Here is a 17,048-nt window from a genome sequence, read left to right as displayed (position 1 = left end):
ACTTGTTTGGGACTGTACCCTCTGACTCTTTTAGCACAATAAGCAAAAACTGATTTGTGTTTTGTATTCTTTTTTCAAATATTTCTTTCAGTTTTGCGTGTGATGAATTTCTACCAGACGTTGTTGTTGTTGTTGTTGTTGTTGTTTTTTGTTTTTTTTTTTTGGGGGGGGGGGGGTTGCGCGTGTATGTGTGTACAAAATGTACAGATAGTGGTGTGGTTTTTTTTAAATAAAAACAAAAAGTAAGGAAAAACATGCTGAGACGAACATTGAAAACCTAACTTATTTGTAATGGAACTAAACACTCAGGCTGCCAATGTGTACGCGTGATTATAAAAATATCCATACTGTTTTAGAAATATAACGTATTTCTTTGCAGTTTTATACAAAGCAGAAACTTTGCGGAAAAACGGTGTCTCTACCACAGGGTATTTCTTAAATCACTGTGAAGCCGTGTGTAAACAAAATGACTAAATCATCAAGAAAACGCACATGATTAGTTCTTGAAAGTGAAGGCATCATCAGCCCCGAACAGTTAAAATTCCAAGTGGAAAAAACACCCACAAAAACACACCCACACACGCAAAAAAAAACCACATAAAACTGCTCCCCCCCCCCCTCCCCCTTCCAAAGACATAAAGGAAAAATGTTTCTTCACATAGTGACAATGTTTTAAAATCGCATTATTCCATTTTGTAAAAAAAATTATGATTGTTACGAAAGCGATTGTAGTTATTAACCCCCCCCCCCCCCCCCCCCCCCCCCCACCCGGAAAAATACACATAAGAGCTACATCACTGTGTCCCGACTTTCACATTATCAGTGATTTTCTTAATTTACATTACACGGTGGGGGAGAGCATAAACTGGTCACTCCGTTTTCACAGGAAATCCTTGTGCGTCGACGCGGTAGTTCATGCCACAGTCAACGTCAGTGTCGCGTGTGTGAGGTAGGCGTGGCTTACCCTAACCCCCGCCAGTCAGCCAGCCAGGCTGCGCGTGCATTGTCCAGAGGCGGAGCTTTTAACAAAAGATTCTTTCTGCTCCGCCCACCCCCTTTTTGTGAAAGTGACTGTGATAGCCGGTACTCAACGCCGCGACCTAATTGCCGTAATACTCATATCGCACTGCTAAAGCGGCGCGCGCGCTGTCATCACATTGAGGACAGACACTGTCGGCTTTTTCTTTTTCCTAAACCGCGACCACCAACACTGGTTGTAGAGAGAAGACGAAGAGAGAGAAGAAAAAGTGTAGGTGAAAAAAGGGCGCGGCGTCGACCCGTCTTAAGAGGCGTTCATTTGGTCATTAGTCTGGGTTTCACCTGTCAGAGTGTCGCCGCGCAGTCGCCGAGGTTTTGATATTACCTGTTCGCTAGGTGAGGCATTGGCACTTTGTTAGACCAGCTGATTGGCACGTGATTGACTAAGGGGGCTGTCTTTTTGGATCGCCTTCTTGTTTTGTGTGGACTCTCTGGTCGTGATATCACCAGTTGCAAGTCTTCTTATTGTCATCGCCTGTCGACTCGTTCCGGCATCGCTCACCTGCAAGACTTCTTCTGGTGGTCGCCTTCTTTGCCTGTTTCATCAGATCAAAGACTTCTTGTTGGGTTCGCCTTCTTGTGCCTTCTTTCATCACATTCGCTTTTGCTTCTGCCCACCACTGCGTTCAACTCCTGTTGTCAAGTTGCGTTCGCCGATGGTGGCCAAGTGGATAAATCCTGACGCCCCTTGTGTGGTCCCATGAAAGGCAGAGTCTGCAGTGCCAGTGGTCACCTCTTCCTCCCCTTTCCTCCTCCATCTTTTGAGATACAGTGAACGGATTGGAACCAGTGATTCACAAGGTTGCAGACAGTCTCAGAGTCTGCAGTAGTCACCTCCCCCTCCCCATTCCTCATCTACGTTGAAGTCCAGTAAACGGATTGGAACCCGGGGGTGAACAAGCTTGGAGACAACCTCAGAGTCTACATTGGTCATCTCCGCCCCCCCTACCCCCTTCACCTCCACCCCCCTTGTCTCCTCCCTTCATCAGTGTTTCCTGTGTCCACGTTACAGTGCGGTATCTCGAGGAGCAGGCGAAGCAGGGGTGTACGCGACGAGTGGTGTCGGCTGATAGCCCCGTGCAGGAAATAATAGGAAGTGCTCGCCGCTCCACCGCTTCATAATGAGACCTCATGTCCGGAACTCACTCACTCACTAACTAACTGCTGACTGTAGTACTATATAGCTGCAGCCCCTTACTCACACTCTCAGCTCAGCGAAAAGACTGTGAACACAGGCTTCATTGTTGTGGCTTGGTTGTTGTCACCATCACTGTTTGGGAACATTTAGTGTCACCACTTTCTGACTTGTTGGTTACCTTCGGTGTGTGATGGGAAATTATTTCCCTTGTTGTCACATTTTTGTAAAAGTAAATTTATAGTAGTACTATAAATACTGTACAAAAAAACCCCACCTGCTTTAAAACTTCAAGGATAAATTGACGGTGACAAAATTAATCAATTCTCCGTTTACAATAAATTATTTTGGAGAATTGTTGTGGTCATTGTCGTCGCTTCTACGAATTCAACGCAAGTACTTCAACTGTTGCGGATCTTCCATCGTCTTGTGTTTCCAGAAATTTGGGACTGTTTCTTTTAACTTCAGTACATGAGTCTGAAGCCAGTTCAATCACAAAGACATTGTGTAAGCTGGCGAATGGCCTTAAATCCTTTGAAAGGAGAATGCTCATATTCGTATTGTGAAGTCTGGAAGAGCTTGCCAATAATTTTGTTGTGAATTAAGCGCACTGCGTGAGGCGCCATTGAGGTAATGATGATGCATCCGCAGCCTCTTCCCCACGGGATGATGCCCGGCTCAGGACTCTCCGCCCTCTACCCCGTCTCCACCACAGGCCACCCCAACCCCCAGCACCATCCCCACCACGGCCTGCACAATAACAACCACAGCGTTAACAGTAGTGCGCTCAGCCCTCCTTCCATCACGTCATCGCCGCCGTCGTCAGAACACCACCATCATCTCACGCCATCGTCGTCATCGTCGTTGTCATCGTCGACATTCACCACCAGCTCCTCGTCGTCGTCGTTCCGCATAGACGACATCCTGGGCAAGACGACCTTAGCCAGACCAACCCCCATCCACGCCAACGCGCCGGCATCAGCCGCGGCGGCAGCAGCAGCAGCAGCAGTAGCAGCATCACTGTCTTCGGGAGTCGTCTTGGGAAGTTCTTCAGCAGCAGCAGCAGCAGCGGTAGCAGCGGCCGGGGGATTCGGGGGGCTGCCCTCGCCGTCGTCGTTGTTCAAACCCTTGACTCTGTACGAGCCTGCCATGATGGGCCCTGGGTACTTTCCCCCCCACATGCACCCCCTGGCCGCCTACCCCCCGGGCCTGATGAACCAGTTGTACGCCCTGCCCTACGGCCGCCCTGCTGACCACTACTCTCTGCTGGAGAGGCACTCCGCTCTGGCTAAAGGTACGACTTAAACAAGTTTTATTCAAGAATTTCAAATAATTATACCGCTAACATGTGATTAAATCAAAGGAGCACAACAAGCAAAATGCTATTGAGGTTGCTCGGGAAAAAAACAGTATAAAATAGGATTTGGCGGACGATTACAATGCACAAAGATTGAAGCAATGTCAAGAGAATAGTTGGAGGGTATGGTGGCGGTGTTTCATTGTTGGTGTTGGTGGTGGTAAAATGATGCATGGTGGTTGTAAGGTTGGTGGGTGTGATGGCGGTATTATGGTGGTGGGGAAGTGGTGGTAAAATGATGCATGGTGGTTGTAAGGTTGGTGGGTGTGATGGCGGTAATGTGGTCGTTGTTGGTCTTGTTGTGGCTGCTGCCTTTTGTTTTTGTCGTTCTTCTGTTGTTGTGTTTTTCCGTCATCTCCTTCGTTTCGCTCTTGTTGGTTTTTGGTTGTTTGTATTGTTCCGCCTTTTTCCTCCTTTTTTTCGTTGTTTTGTTGTTGTTACTTTGTTGTTGCCATTCCTGTTTCTTAACTTTTTCTGTCTGTTTATTGCTTTGTGTTGTAACTTCTTGGAGGACAAAGTCAGAGTAAACTACCAATAGTTCCAGAATTCTTCTCTCTATTTGCTTGTTACTTTTTCACTTTTTTTAATCAATTTAACCAAATAACAAAATTAACTTATTATTATTAATTTTTAATAATGTTTCTTTTTTGGTGCACGTCGTATCAAATAATGGAAATGGCTCTTTAGCTGAAATTTAAATAAATGTATTTCCCAGGCAAAAATAACAAAACAAAACAAACAACAAACATAAACTAAACCAAACACCCAAAAACCAACAACAACCAACTAACCATCTTACTAACCAAACCAACGTAAACACAAAAACAATTGAAAAGAACAACTACAATAGCAAAAGCTAAGGAAAAGAATAAAATAAAATAAATCAAACAGAAATATAAGATCAAAATATAAATATAATTTTTTATATATATAAGATCAATAAAATAAAATCCAGAATAATACGAATAACACTCACAATCAAGAAGAAATATAAGATTTGATACGAGCAACACGCACACTACATAATGCGAATGAATGCAACAAAAGAGTAACCTAAAGTGTCATTTCCAAAACAGCAGTATATGTCACGTCAATAAAAGGTAGGCATAATAACACAAAAAGGATAGTAAAATAGATATATATATATATATATATATATATAAAACTACAGTTTTATAAAAAAAATTACACCCCAAACAAAATTAATGGGAAAAAGACAACAAATAAAATTACAAATGTATACAAGAAAATATTAAGAAGAAGACAAAGTCAAAGGTAAAATACGTAGAAGAGGAAACATTGATAAATGAAAATAAAAATGTGTAAGTATTGTTCCAGAAACGTGTTGCAGAATTTCGTGTGCAGGAAAAAAAGATAAATATAAATACGAAAATAACAAGAAGACGAAAATAAAAGTTATAGAAACAAAACAATAAAAAGCAGCCAGAAAACAAACAAACAAGTGGATGTCAACTTCGAAGAGTCATATGAACCAACTGGAGTATCAATGATTTTAATTACATCATTTTACTTCTTTCTGCATGAAGGGTCAAATTCACACAGAAAAGGAAAACAGGTTAACATTTTACGGTAACTGGGATAGCACTGTATACATTTTCACAAAGTTAAAATACCAAAAAGAGGTTTCTAAAATAAAAATAAATGTGGTTAGCATAATTTTACTGTTTGCGCATTTAAGTACAAGAGAGGAATTTTCTTAAAAATTGATCTCCGCTATATTCACGTTTGTGAATGTATGGTGTTGTCAATAACAAACGTTCGAACAACCTACCTTTCTTGATTCTCCGCTACTAAAGTTTTCCGTCTACTCATGACAACAACAACAAAACAAAACAAATAGGGAATTAGTTATTGTAATGTTTGTTACCTGCCGTATTAATGCGTCAATAAAGTTTCTTTTTTTCTTTATTTGTTTCTTTATTTCTTTATTCATTTATTTTTGTATTCATTTATTTCTTTATTCATTTATTTCTTTATTCATTTATTTTTGTATTCATTTATTTTTTGTATTCATTTATTTTTGTATTCATTTATTTTTGTATTCATATTCATTTATTTCTTTATTCATTTATTTTTGTATTCATTTATTTTTGTATTCATTTATTTTTGTATTCATTTATTGGTTTATATGTATATTTATTTATTTATTTTATTTTGCTTTCATACTTTGAACATGAAAAATATAAACTTGATCATGTTCGAGTCAATTTTAAGAACTTTATGCAGCAGGCCAATAAAAAGAGTATTACGGGGAATTTTGCTTCTGCAAATGATTTATTTTTATTGTAACGCCCACAATGTGAGTAACGAAAGCAGTAGTGGTAATGCATGCTCATCTATGGGTGGGTGTGTGTTTTTTTAAATGTGATACTGTTGTTTGCGATTTAAACTTTACAAGAAAAACGCCGCTCCCTCGATATCTTAAACATTTTTTCCAGCATTACTGTCCTAACACCCGAAAGGATGTGCCCGAATCAAGTAAAATCACTTCTTTGCAAAGTAAAAAAAAAAAAGAAAAAAAAATGAATGAATGAACATATAAATAAGGACATACATTAATTAATTAATTCAAAACGTCAATAATGTAATAACACAATAAATAAAGCGGTAAACGGTTACCAAATCAATTTCATGAGGTCTTTCATAAAAGAGAGAGAGAGAGAGAGGGAGAGAGGGAGAGAGAGAGAGAGAGAGAGAGAGAGAGAGAGAGAGAGAGAGAGAGAGAGAGAGAGAGAGAGAGAGAGAGAGAGAGAGAGAGAGAGAGAGAGAGTGAGTGCCGCAGACCAATCCTATACAACAATGATTAATTCAGTTTCTCAAAACAGCAATCGAGCTGCCTCTTGGACGCAAGAAGTGTCGGGGTCTCTCAAGTCTTCAGCCCTGAAAGAGGGGAGTTATTTGACAAGTCGTCAAGTGACCTGGTCAAACAGCAAAATTTAATAGCCCTCACACTACTATAGGCAAAGACCGCACACATGGCGAGCTATGGACTGTTGCCACATTATACTGAGCGGGTTTGTGATCGGTTAGGTTATAGGGTGAAACTGACCGACTGACTTTTTTCTTCTTCTGTGTTGTGGTATGTGTCGCAGTTTTTCTCTCCTTTAATGAGTATAATGCTTTCGTTTTGTATGGGTTCTCTTTTTCGTTCTTTCTTTCTTTCTTTCTTTTTCCCTTTCTTTCTTTTTTTCGTTCATTATTTCTGTCTTCCTTTCTTAATTTCTTTTTGTTTTTTTCTTTCTTTCTTTGTTTTGTTTTTGTCCCTGGTGAGCGAATGGGCAGACGGACAGACAGACAGACAGACAGACAGACACACAGACACACATACACACACACACACACATACACACACACACACACACACACATACATACATAGCAGACAGACAGACAGACAGACAGACAGACAGACAGACAGAGAAACAAACAGACAGAGAAACACAGAGTCAAAGGTCGCACGTGTTCTAACACGTAATTAAAAAATGAAGGGCGAGATCACTTTTTTTCATTGGTACATGAAACGGGAGAAAAAACTCAATTAAACTGGAACATTTTAAATCCTCCCCCCTCCCTTCATTTAAGAATTAATTTGTATTCATTATGGACCAATTTGTATGCTCGGCATTACGCTAGCGTCCGCGTGTTATTTGAATTACCCTCAAGAAAGCCGAGGTGCGCCATCTTAGTCAATAAAGATGATTATCTACACTTGGACTGTTCTCGGGTTTCGGCTCAATACACACACAATATCAATTGAACGCTGATGGCAATCGACTTTAACGTCAGCCGATTAATGTTTTGTCAGTTTACCTTAGACTAAATCTTGTGTTTGCGTGGTTTGTTGGATTTAATTTCACGAATTTACTCTGTCTCTGTCTCTGTGTCTGTGTCTGTCTCTGTCTCTCTCTCTTTCTCTCTCTTTTTCTCCCCCCCCCCCCCCTGACAAGTCCATGGTATCTTGGGTTTACTTTAATGTTTGCTAAGGAGCACAGTTACATATTTATTTATTTTAAATGATTTCAAGCCATGTCAACTTTTTACAAACGAACAACTGCTTGCGTGAGTAATATCAAAGAACTTGAAAGATCTTAGATTCAAAGATGACAAGACAATCCGAGGTCCAACACAATGATCCTTTCGTAATAAATTTGCTTGACCACTGCGGCCAACGCAATGGATTCTAACCAGCTGTAACCATAGAGCGTCTCCGACCATTTGCTTTAGTCAAAACATTTATGCTTCTTCAGCGTATTACCAATACCTGTCCCAAAATAGGCCAACTGTCCGGAGAAGACGTTAAACCCGAATAGTCAATGAGTCATTTTTTGCTTGACCACTGCCGCGAAGGCAATGGAGAACAACACTGAGTTGACCATCTGCTTGTTCTCTCATTTCTCATTTCTCATTACTTTATTGTCCCATCGCTGGGAAATTCGGGTCGCTTCCTCCCAGTGGAAAGCTAGCAGCAACGGAGTCGCGCTACCCAGGTGTCTGCGTGTTTAGGTGTATTCAGCCACCTGCACTTATGGCAGAATGACCAAGGTCTTTTACGTGCCATTGTGATGACACGGGGGTGGGACATGGCTTCCGTCCCTGGGCCCGAATTCGAACCTGCGACCTTTCGATCACAAGTCCAGTGCTCTACCAACTGAGCTACCGGGCCCCCTAACTCTGTCCGAACACCTAACTCTTAGGTCATTCGTCACCCTCCATCCTGTCCCCAATTTGGCCAGTATCTGCTTCTGACGACAAGAACCACCCACAACGTTCTTTTCTTCTCTTGTTTTGTTCATTGGGTCGCACAACCACGTCCACTTTATAGGGTTTCTGTTGCTGGGATAGAACAATGCAAAGTTCTAGCTACATGCTTGCGTGAGTCCGATAGTGTTTTGTTTGGTTTGGTAATATTCTGCAGCGTCGTAACTGATTAGCTTTTTTTCTTCTTATTTTTTAATTTATTTTTTATTCATTTTTATTTATTTTATTGGTTTATTTATTAATATATGAATTTATCTATTTATTGATTTATTTATTGAACTATTTATTGATTTGTTTATTGATTTATTTATTTATTTATTTATATATTTATCTATCTATTTAGTTATTTATTTATGATTCAAATTATTTTGTTACTCACTTATTTAGTTATTCATTCATTAATTTTCTTAATGTATGTGACGTGTACTTTACTTACACCCACAGGGGATTTCTGTTTCCTACGTAGGCATGCAGTAAATGAGTTGTACGTCTTTCTTTATTTCTTTATTTGGTGTTTAACGTCGTTTTCAACCACGAAGGTTATATCGCGACGAGGGAAAGGGGGAGATGGGATAGGGGAAAGGGGGGAGATGGGATAGAGCCACTTGTTAAGTGTTTCTTGTTCACAAAAGCACTAATCAAAAAATTGCTCCAGGGGCTTGCAACGTAGTACAATATATGACCTTACTGGGAGAATGCAAGTTTCCAGTACAAAGGACTAAACATTTCTTACATACTGCTTGACTAAAATCTTTACAAACATTGACTATATTCTATACAAGAACCACTTAACAAGGGTTAAAGGAGAAACAGAATCCGTTAGTCGCCTCATACGACATGCGGGGTGCAGAGAAATAAGGATGTGGAAAAGAAGACTTTTGGTAAGTGAAATAAAGGTGATGGATCCAGTCAGGTAGAAATAAGACAACAAGAAAAGAATTGGAAAACTGCAGGGAATAGTAGGGAGAGTTTTCTTGGAAGGAAATATAGGTGAAAGGACTGGTAAGGCAGAAATAAGACAAAAGAAGAGAAGAAACAGAACCGTTAGTCGCCTCTTACGACATGCTGGGTAGCATCGGGTAAATTCTTTCTAGTCCCAACCAATATGGGACTCCCCCTAACCCGCGGGGGGTAGTTGTACGTCTCTTTTTTTGTACATTTAGTCAAGTTTTGACTAAATGTTTTAACATAGAGGGGGAATCGAGACGAGGGTCGTGGTGTATGTGTGTGTGTGTGTGTGTGTGTGTGTGTGTGTGTGTGTGTGTGTGTGTGTGTGTGTGTGTGTGTCTGTGTGTCTGTGTGTCTGTGTGTCTGTCTGTCTGTCTGTGTGTTTGTGTAGAGCGATTCAGACTAAACTACTGGACCGATCTATATGAAATTTTACATGAGAGTTCCTGGGAATGATATTCCTGGACGTTTTTTTCTTTTTTTCGATAAATACCTTTGATGACGTCATATCCGTTTTTTTTGTAAAAGTTGAGGCGGCACTGTCACACCTTCATTTTTCAATCAAATTGATTGAAATTTTGGCCAAGCAATCTTCGACAAAGGCCGGACTTCGGTATTGCATTTCAGCTTGGTGGCTTAAAAATTAATTAATGACTTTGGTCATTAAAAATCTGAATTGTAAAAAAACACCATATTTTATAAAACGATCCACATTTACGTTCATCTTATTTATCATTTTCTGATTCCAAAAACATATAAATATGTTATATTTGGATTAAAAACAAGCTCTGAAAATTAAAAATATAAAAATTATGATCAAAATTAAATTTTCGAAATCAATTTAAAAACACTTTCATCTTATTCCTTGTCGGTTCCTGATTCCAAAAACATATAGATATGATATGTTTGGATTAAAAACACGCTCAGAAAGTTAAAACGAAGAGAGGTACAGAAAAGCGTGCTTTCCTTCTCAGCGCAACTACTACCCCGCTGTTCTTGTCAATTTCACTGCCGTTGCCGCGAGCGGTGGACTGACGATGCTACGAGTATACGGTCTTGCTGAAAAATTGCATTGCGTTCAGTTTCATTCTGTGCGTTCGACAGCTTGACTAAATGTTGTATTTTCGCCTTACGCGACTTGTTTTTAAATGTTTTAAAGGTGTCAACATTTTCATTTCATATTTCCTCTATTCAGCGACTCCACCCAGTTCCCATCCAAGCTCCTCCTAATTAATTGTCTTACCTTACACGCTGATGCTCTTATTAGAGATAACTAAAGACCGAATAGGCACATCCGTGCTCTCACCTTTTGTAACATTTCATACGCTAAAAAAAGAAACTCAAATATGCAAATAGGGGTAAAAAGTTATTGTTTTAAAATCTAAGTAATTTCACAAATTATTAATTAAAATTAATCTTATGAACGGTGCAAAATGTGAAACGTTGACACCTGAATGGGAACTTGAGCATTTCCTTGGATCTTTTATGATTATGCATTTCTGCATACAGATAATGCATTTCTGAGAGAGAGAGAGAGAGAGAGAGAGAGAGAGAGAGAGAGAGAGAGAGAGAGAGAGACAGAGACAGAGACAGAGACAGAGAGAGACAGAGAGAGGCAAAGAGAGGCAGAGAGAGACAGAGAAAGAGACAGAGAGAAAGAGAGAGAGAAAGAGAGAGAGAGAGAGAGAGAGAGAGAGAGACACACACACACAAACTCATCCACACATCAGAGAGAGAAATAACGGTGACAGGAAGGCGGACGGGGTAGAGGGAGGGAGGGAGGCTGGAGGGAGGCTGGAGGGAGAGAAGGAGACAGAGACAGAGAGGGACGAGGCGGGTAGGAGGGGTATGCGGGAGGTATAGTCAAGAAAACGCCAAGATTTGCAGACAGCAAAATGAATTGCCAATTGAGACTGCCGACAGATGCGGAGAGGGAGAGTTGTTGACAATTTATCAGCAATCGCATGTCGCAGCTAATGCACCACAAACAGCGATAACGGCCCTTATTGACAAACTTGGAGCTTTTGACAGTAATTAATTTCTTCATCAGTTAGAGTTTTTTGAGAGGCTATTATTTGTGTGCCGCACAAAAAAAAATGGTGATGGGGATAGACGGGGGGCTCTTCTGATTGGCTGATTCAGAGACTCATGCAGGTCTCCCCAAAAGGTAATAAAGTGAAGCTATCGTGATTTTTTGAGAGTTGCGGCATGTGGTTTGTAAATCATATGATCCCAGTTCATAATAAAAAGACTTGTTCCGAAGGTGATGTCAACTGCGCTGCACTGAAAAAAAACCCCGATTAGTTCGATTTCACTCTTGTTGTAACAGGCGCAATACTAAAACTGATTCACCGACCCTTCCAGGAAATAATGTTCAATTATTGTTGTACTTTCTTATCCCTAGAGAAAAGTATGTTACAAACCAGAGGCCAATTATATTCGCGACCAAAAAGAAAAATGTACTACAGTTTAAAGATAAATACCAGAGTTATCACTTTGCGCTTCATGCGACTGTTGCCTAAACAACGAGTAAAGCGGTTGTAGGCAGCAAGCTGTAGGGAAAAGTAACAACTTCAATTCTAACGTCACAACTTCTCAAAGTGTTCGTGTGCCTTCTTCTCGGGCAGGTTAACATCCTCCACTTCCGGTGAGAATTGGGCGGAAGTGGCGGTAAATGGTCATTTCGGGAAGCCCGTAATACGCGATATCGACGTGTCATTTTATCGAAAGTCAATAAAAATTGATCTTTACCGTGCACACTTTAGGTGGTCATTGGCAGCCTGAAGTATGGACATTGAAATTTGTCGAACTGCTGTTTAAACTTCTCACAGGTTTATTACGCTGGGAATCCTTACAGTATTGTTCGGTTGTAATCTGGAGTCTGTGAGAAGATGGAGTATATTTCCATTTAGTGTATGTATGTTAGTGACTGGGGAGGGGGGAAGGCGTGGATGGCTTACTTAAGAAGTTTTACGTTCTCTTAAGGCCTGTGGGATGGTTCGGGGGGGGGGGGGGGGGTCTGTGAGTAATTACACTATTTATCAAAAACATCGTCGAACAACGTGCACAATTGCAACATCAAGACTCAAAGACACACAAGATACAGTACAAAACAGACATAATACAAAAATAAAACTACAGATATTAAACAAAACAAAAAAACAAATACAAGCAAACTGACAAAGCAAAAACTACAACAACACAAGTTTGTCTGTAAGTTATGTTCCATCTGAAAAACAAAATTCAAATTTTTGATGTGGAAATGCACGGTATAAATGGGTATTTATTAAAAACGCGAGGGCACTCCAGATGATGTTTTTTGTTATTCATATATTTGAAGCACGAAATTCAAACTATGGCACAATCTGTATGAAGAGGTCAAGATGTTAACAATATTTGTTAAATACGCTTATAAGAGTTCGCTAGCTTTATACGGAATTTGGTGATTATTATTATTTCATGTGTATTAATGACTCAAGAGTGGAACGTGGTAAGGGAGGGAAGAGGAATTTTAGGGAGTCCAGCTACAAGGGAATGCGCACACGTCAGGGCCACGTAGTTAGTGACTATTTAGTGAGTAGTAAGATAGCAAGTGACTATCTAGTCAGCACTGAAATAGTAAGTGAGTATTTAACTCCCTCTGCCGACAAGCATCAAGCTCATAGTCATAACCCCCGAGTTCTTACAGAATACCTGCAATGTTGTTCCTATCTATGGGCTTGTTTCCCACTGAAGGCGCCGCCATGTTTGCCCGTTGTCTTCACGTTCCTGACGCCTGGCGTCGCTTGCTATGCGTCTCTCGACGCCAAAGTCAAAGACAACCCTAGTACTCAATCTGGAGGATAGTTTGTTGTGGTCCATTAATATGGTTGTATATATTCGGTATTGTTCTTTGCAGAATATTTGAGTGAACCTGTCTGTAGGATCTCAACGTGTATTTCTATCTTTTTGTCAACCGCATTTGTCTGTCAACGAAAAATACGAAATATTATGTCGGAACGTGCAAATAATATTTTCCGAAATTTTGGTTTCTTTTTTGCAAGCGTTTTAATGCAACAAAAAACTTGGTCACAGAAGTTGAATCTGATTGTCAGTAATTTCATTTCTTCCAAAATTCTAGGCTTTTCACAATAACATGATAATATGATTATTTTGGAGGAGATGTGAATCCTCCATAAAGGTTGAGAATTCCCTGGGCAATCTTGATGGTTTTACAAATATTCAAGACTCTTTATTTAGACAAAACAGTGCCAGAGCTCTACAACATTAGATCCGAAACAGCCTGCCGTAAAAGAGAATTAATAAATTAATAATAATACAAAAGTTAGTCAGGTTGAATGTTTAATAAATGAAATACGATACACAAGAATTGTTTTGCGTTGTATTTCCTGAAGCGTCCTATTCAATAACCTGTCAGTTCAAGGGGGGAAAAAACCCACATACAAAGCCAACAACAGGTGTTTTGCATGATATTTTTTCTAAAGCGTATTATTCACTAACCTATCTTGTTTTGGATTCTCGGTTAGAAGAAACCTTTCTAATCTTCACTAATAACTCTCGGTGCTAAATGCAGGAGATAGCGTTCGTCCGTAGACTGTCACCTACAGCCGAGCAGCTCGTGCTCGTGTTCATGCAGTGTCCCTCACTCTGTCACTAGGCGCTTATCTGAAGCTCGCGTGGGTGTCGTTCCCCCCGTCGTTCCCCCCGCGGTCACATTGCGCGGTACCCCGGGTGTTGGGGGAGACGGTGACACGCGGCTCTCGTGCCGATGACACCTCCGCTACCGGTCCGGGGGATTACCGTGAACATCGTCGTTTGCTTTACCGTTGACTCCCCATTCGAGGTCCTGCAATGTCGGCTGGCAGGCTGGCTGGCTGGTTGGCTGTTGGGTGGTCTGGGATGTAGAATAACTTGTGGCTGAGGGTATAGGAGATTACAATCGAATTACAGAATCCCAACGAGGACTTCTTATTGACGTAAAAGCTCCCACTTCTATCCCGCTGAACAAAAAGTGCTCTCTGCTTTTTGTCAGTACGTTATTCCTGGTATGACCAAGAGAATATTTGAAGGACCCTAACATTGAATGCTACCTTCCCTGTCCACTCTCCCAAATTTGCTCCGTGCTTTTTGTCTGTAGGCTCTCCCTGGGATGACCAACACAGATTTGAAGGACCTAAAATATTAAAAGCTGCCTTCTCTCTCTCTCGGGTAAACGATCTCATAATTCAACACCGATTTGTTACCAGCTTTGTCATGAGATAACAGCATACTCCTATCACTTAGACAAATACCAAAAATCAGCAGCCTCATTACTTTATGTGAAGAGTGAGGATAATTGTTCTTCAATTATTTTCGTAATATTGATACACTCTATGAAAATGAATCTATAATTTGCTTGATAATTTAATAGTGTACTTCTCGTATTTCAAATTCCAAGTCAAGTCGTATCATGATGAAGACAATTGTCAGTTTAATTATTAAAGCGGCGGGCATGTAGCTCAGTCGGTAGCGCGCTGGATTTGTATCCAGTTGGCCGCTGTCAGCGTGAGTTCGTCCCCACGTTCGGCGAGAGATTTATTTCTCAGAGTCAACTTTGTGTGCAGACTCTCATCGGTGTCCGAACACCCCCGTGTGTACACGCAAGCACAAGACCAAGTGCGCACGAAAAAGATCCTGTAATCCATGTCAGAGTTCGGTGGATTATAGAAACACGAAAATACCCAGCATGCTTCCTCCGAAAACGGCGTATGGCTGCCTAAATGGCGGGGTAAAAAACGGTCATACACGTACAATTCCACTCGTGCAAAAAACACGAGTGTACGTGGGAGTTTCAGCCCACGAACGCAGAAGAAGAAGAAGAATTATTAAAGTCATCATTGACAATTCAGAAGGCTGAGACTCAAAGAATAGAAAGCGTTTGCGGCGTATCCAGTACAAGTTAAAAGTATTTCTATCAATGCGGGGAATCATTTGCCTTGGCTCACATAGCAGTGAAATAAAGAATGTGGGATGGTCGGAGGAGACAGTAATGCATGAGCTTATCCGTGTCCGGCCATCCACTTTAGCATTCGGGATTATCAGCAGTTCCGTTCTTAAATCTTAGCTCTAAAAATATGCGGAATGACATTATGGGCTACGGTGACCTGTTATGGCTGCAATACAACTGGAACTTTATTACACAACGGACTTTTGCTTAGTATGGATATGACTTTGTTTTTGTGGAAAATGATTGTGGAAACGCGATTGGCCCGTACGGAATGCGGTTGCCTAAGTGGAGGATTAATCCCATTAACTCATCGACCATACACACAAACACACAAACAAACAAACACATGAACAAAGAAACAAATAAGTAAACAAACTCACGCGCAGTAACCTACGCTGTTATTACCCCAAAGAACAACAAACAAAGAAGAATGAAGCTAAAGTTACCTGTTCGCCAACATAAGTGTTTCAATTCCGAAAGTGTTAGTACCATTTCGCCGAGTAAGCTGAAGAATGAGGGCGCTGTGTAAAGAAAATTAAAAACAACAACAACAACAACAACAACAATAACAAACACACACATTGAAAACTGTGTGCTTGAGGTTTATGCTTTTCTTTCATTAGTACTACAGAAGCTTGAAGACGAGCACTATTCTGAACCGTCGTTTGATCAAGTTTCAAATCAATTTCAAAACAATGAATAATTTCTGTTCACGGACACTCGTGGGTTTTTTTGCACTACACCCTGTCAGAATCGGAGGGCCAAAACAAACAAGACATAAAAGAAAAAGAAGGACCCCAAAAAAGAGAATAAGAAGTGAGAAGCCCATCACATACAAGTAATTAAATGTGTAACTATGCAGATGCAAGATACACGGACCAAGTTCTGACCCTTCTCTATAGCATCTTGACTTTTCTCTCATTTCAAGCACTTATCTTCTTCAGCCAGAAACGCGCGTCTTTCTGTGGCATGCTAACTTTGCCATAATTATATGCAGTGAGCAACCCAATACCGAATCGTGTCTGAGGGTGATGAGACAGCTGAATGTGAATGCAGCCCCATTGGCTTCAAATAACGTAAGAGCGTGTTATTGTGTGCATTCTTTTGTTACGGATATCTCCGGATGGAATAAGACTACGCTTGGAACGCAGTGTCTCTGTCTCTGTAGCTATGTTAGGAACGTGACTTTAAACAAGTAACATGTAATACGTATCAAACTCAAAGAACTGGTTCGGTATATCCATCCATCCACCATTCACCTATTCAATTACCTATTCATTCATCCATCCATCCACCCACCCAACCGTCAATCAGTCGATACTGGTTACTGTTTTGAGTTCACCTTCGTGCGTTTTTAAAAAGGTACATGCATCTTTTTTATTGTGTAAATTCACAAACTCAGTTACCGCGAGAAAATCACATGATGTTTTCGTGCACTTGCAAAAAAATCAAATTCACAAATTCACCCTCACCGCAGGCAAATCACACAAAAAGTTTTATGCGCACTTTATTTTAATTTTACAAAATCACAAACCCACAGTTGGCGCGGACAAACCACACGTTTCTGTTTCCGTGGGAATTTCCGTCACAGATGGTTCAGCAATCGTGGGCGTAAGGGTATTCCAAGGAAACGAACAGACCGAGGGAAGTAAAGACTTATGAGGGTTTAATAAGAATAATCATATTTTTATAGTGTTATGGTGTTCTAATTCCGTACCGGACTTCAGTTTGAAGCGTCTAAAACAAAGGCTCTTCCCCGTACCCCGCAGGCCTACCTCTTCAGTTCCAGGACTGTGTGCTTCGTGC

The 17,048-nt window shown here is 40.7% G+C and overlaps 1 protein-coding gene across 1 annotated transcript in view; it reads left to right on the top strand.

The window, feature by feature from the left end:
- The first annotated feature begins 1,318 nt into the window (after positions 1 to 1,318).
- LOC138982592 (hematopoietically-expressed homeobox protein hhex-like) overlaps positions 1,319 to 17,048 on the top strand; it is a 29,633-nt gene continuing 13,903 nt past the window's right edge. Inside the window, exon 1 of the mRNA XM_070355918.1 lies at positions 1,319 to 3,467. Within this exon, the coding sequence (XP_070212019.1) occupies positions 2,807 to 3,467 (661 nt within the window). The 5' untranslated portion in view covers positions 1,319 to 2,806. The remainder of the gene's footprint in view (positions 3,468 to 17,048) is intronic.

The sequence above is a fragment of the Littorina saxatilis genome, linkage group LG12 (genome assembly GCF_037325665.1).
Source record: "Littorina saxatilis isolate snail1 linkage group LG12, US_GU_Lsax_2.0, whole genome shotgun sequence".
NCBI classification, from domain to species: Eukaryota; Metazoa; Mollusca; class Gastropoda; order Littorinimorpha; family Littorinidae; genus Littorina; species Littorina saxatilis.
The sequence above is the reverse complement of the archived record's forward strand: the minus strand, read 5'-3'. Positions and strand labels throughout refer to the sequence as shown.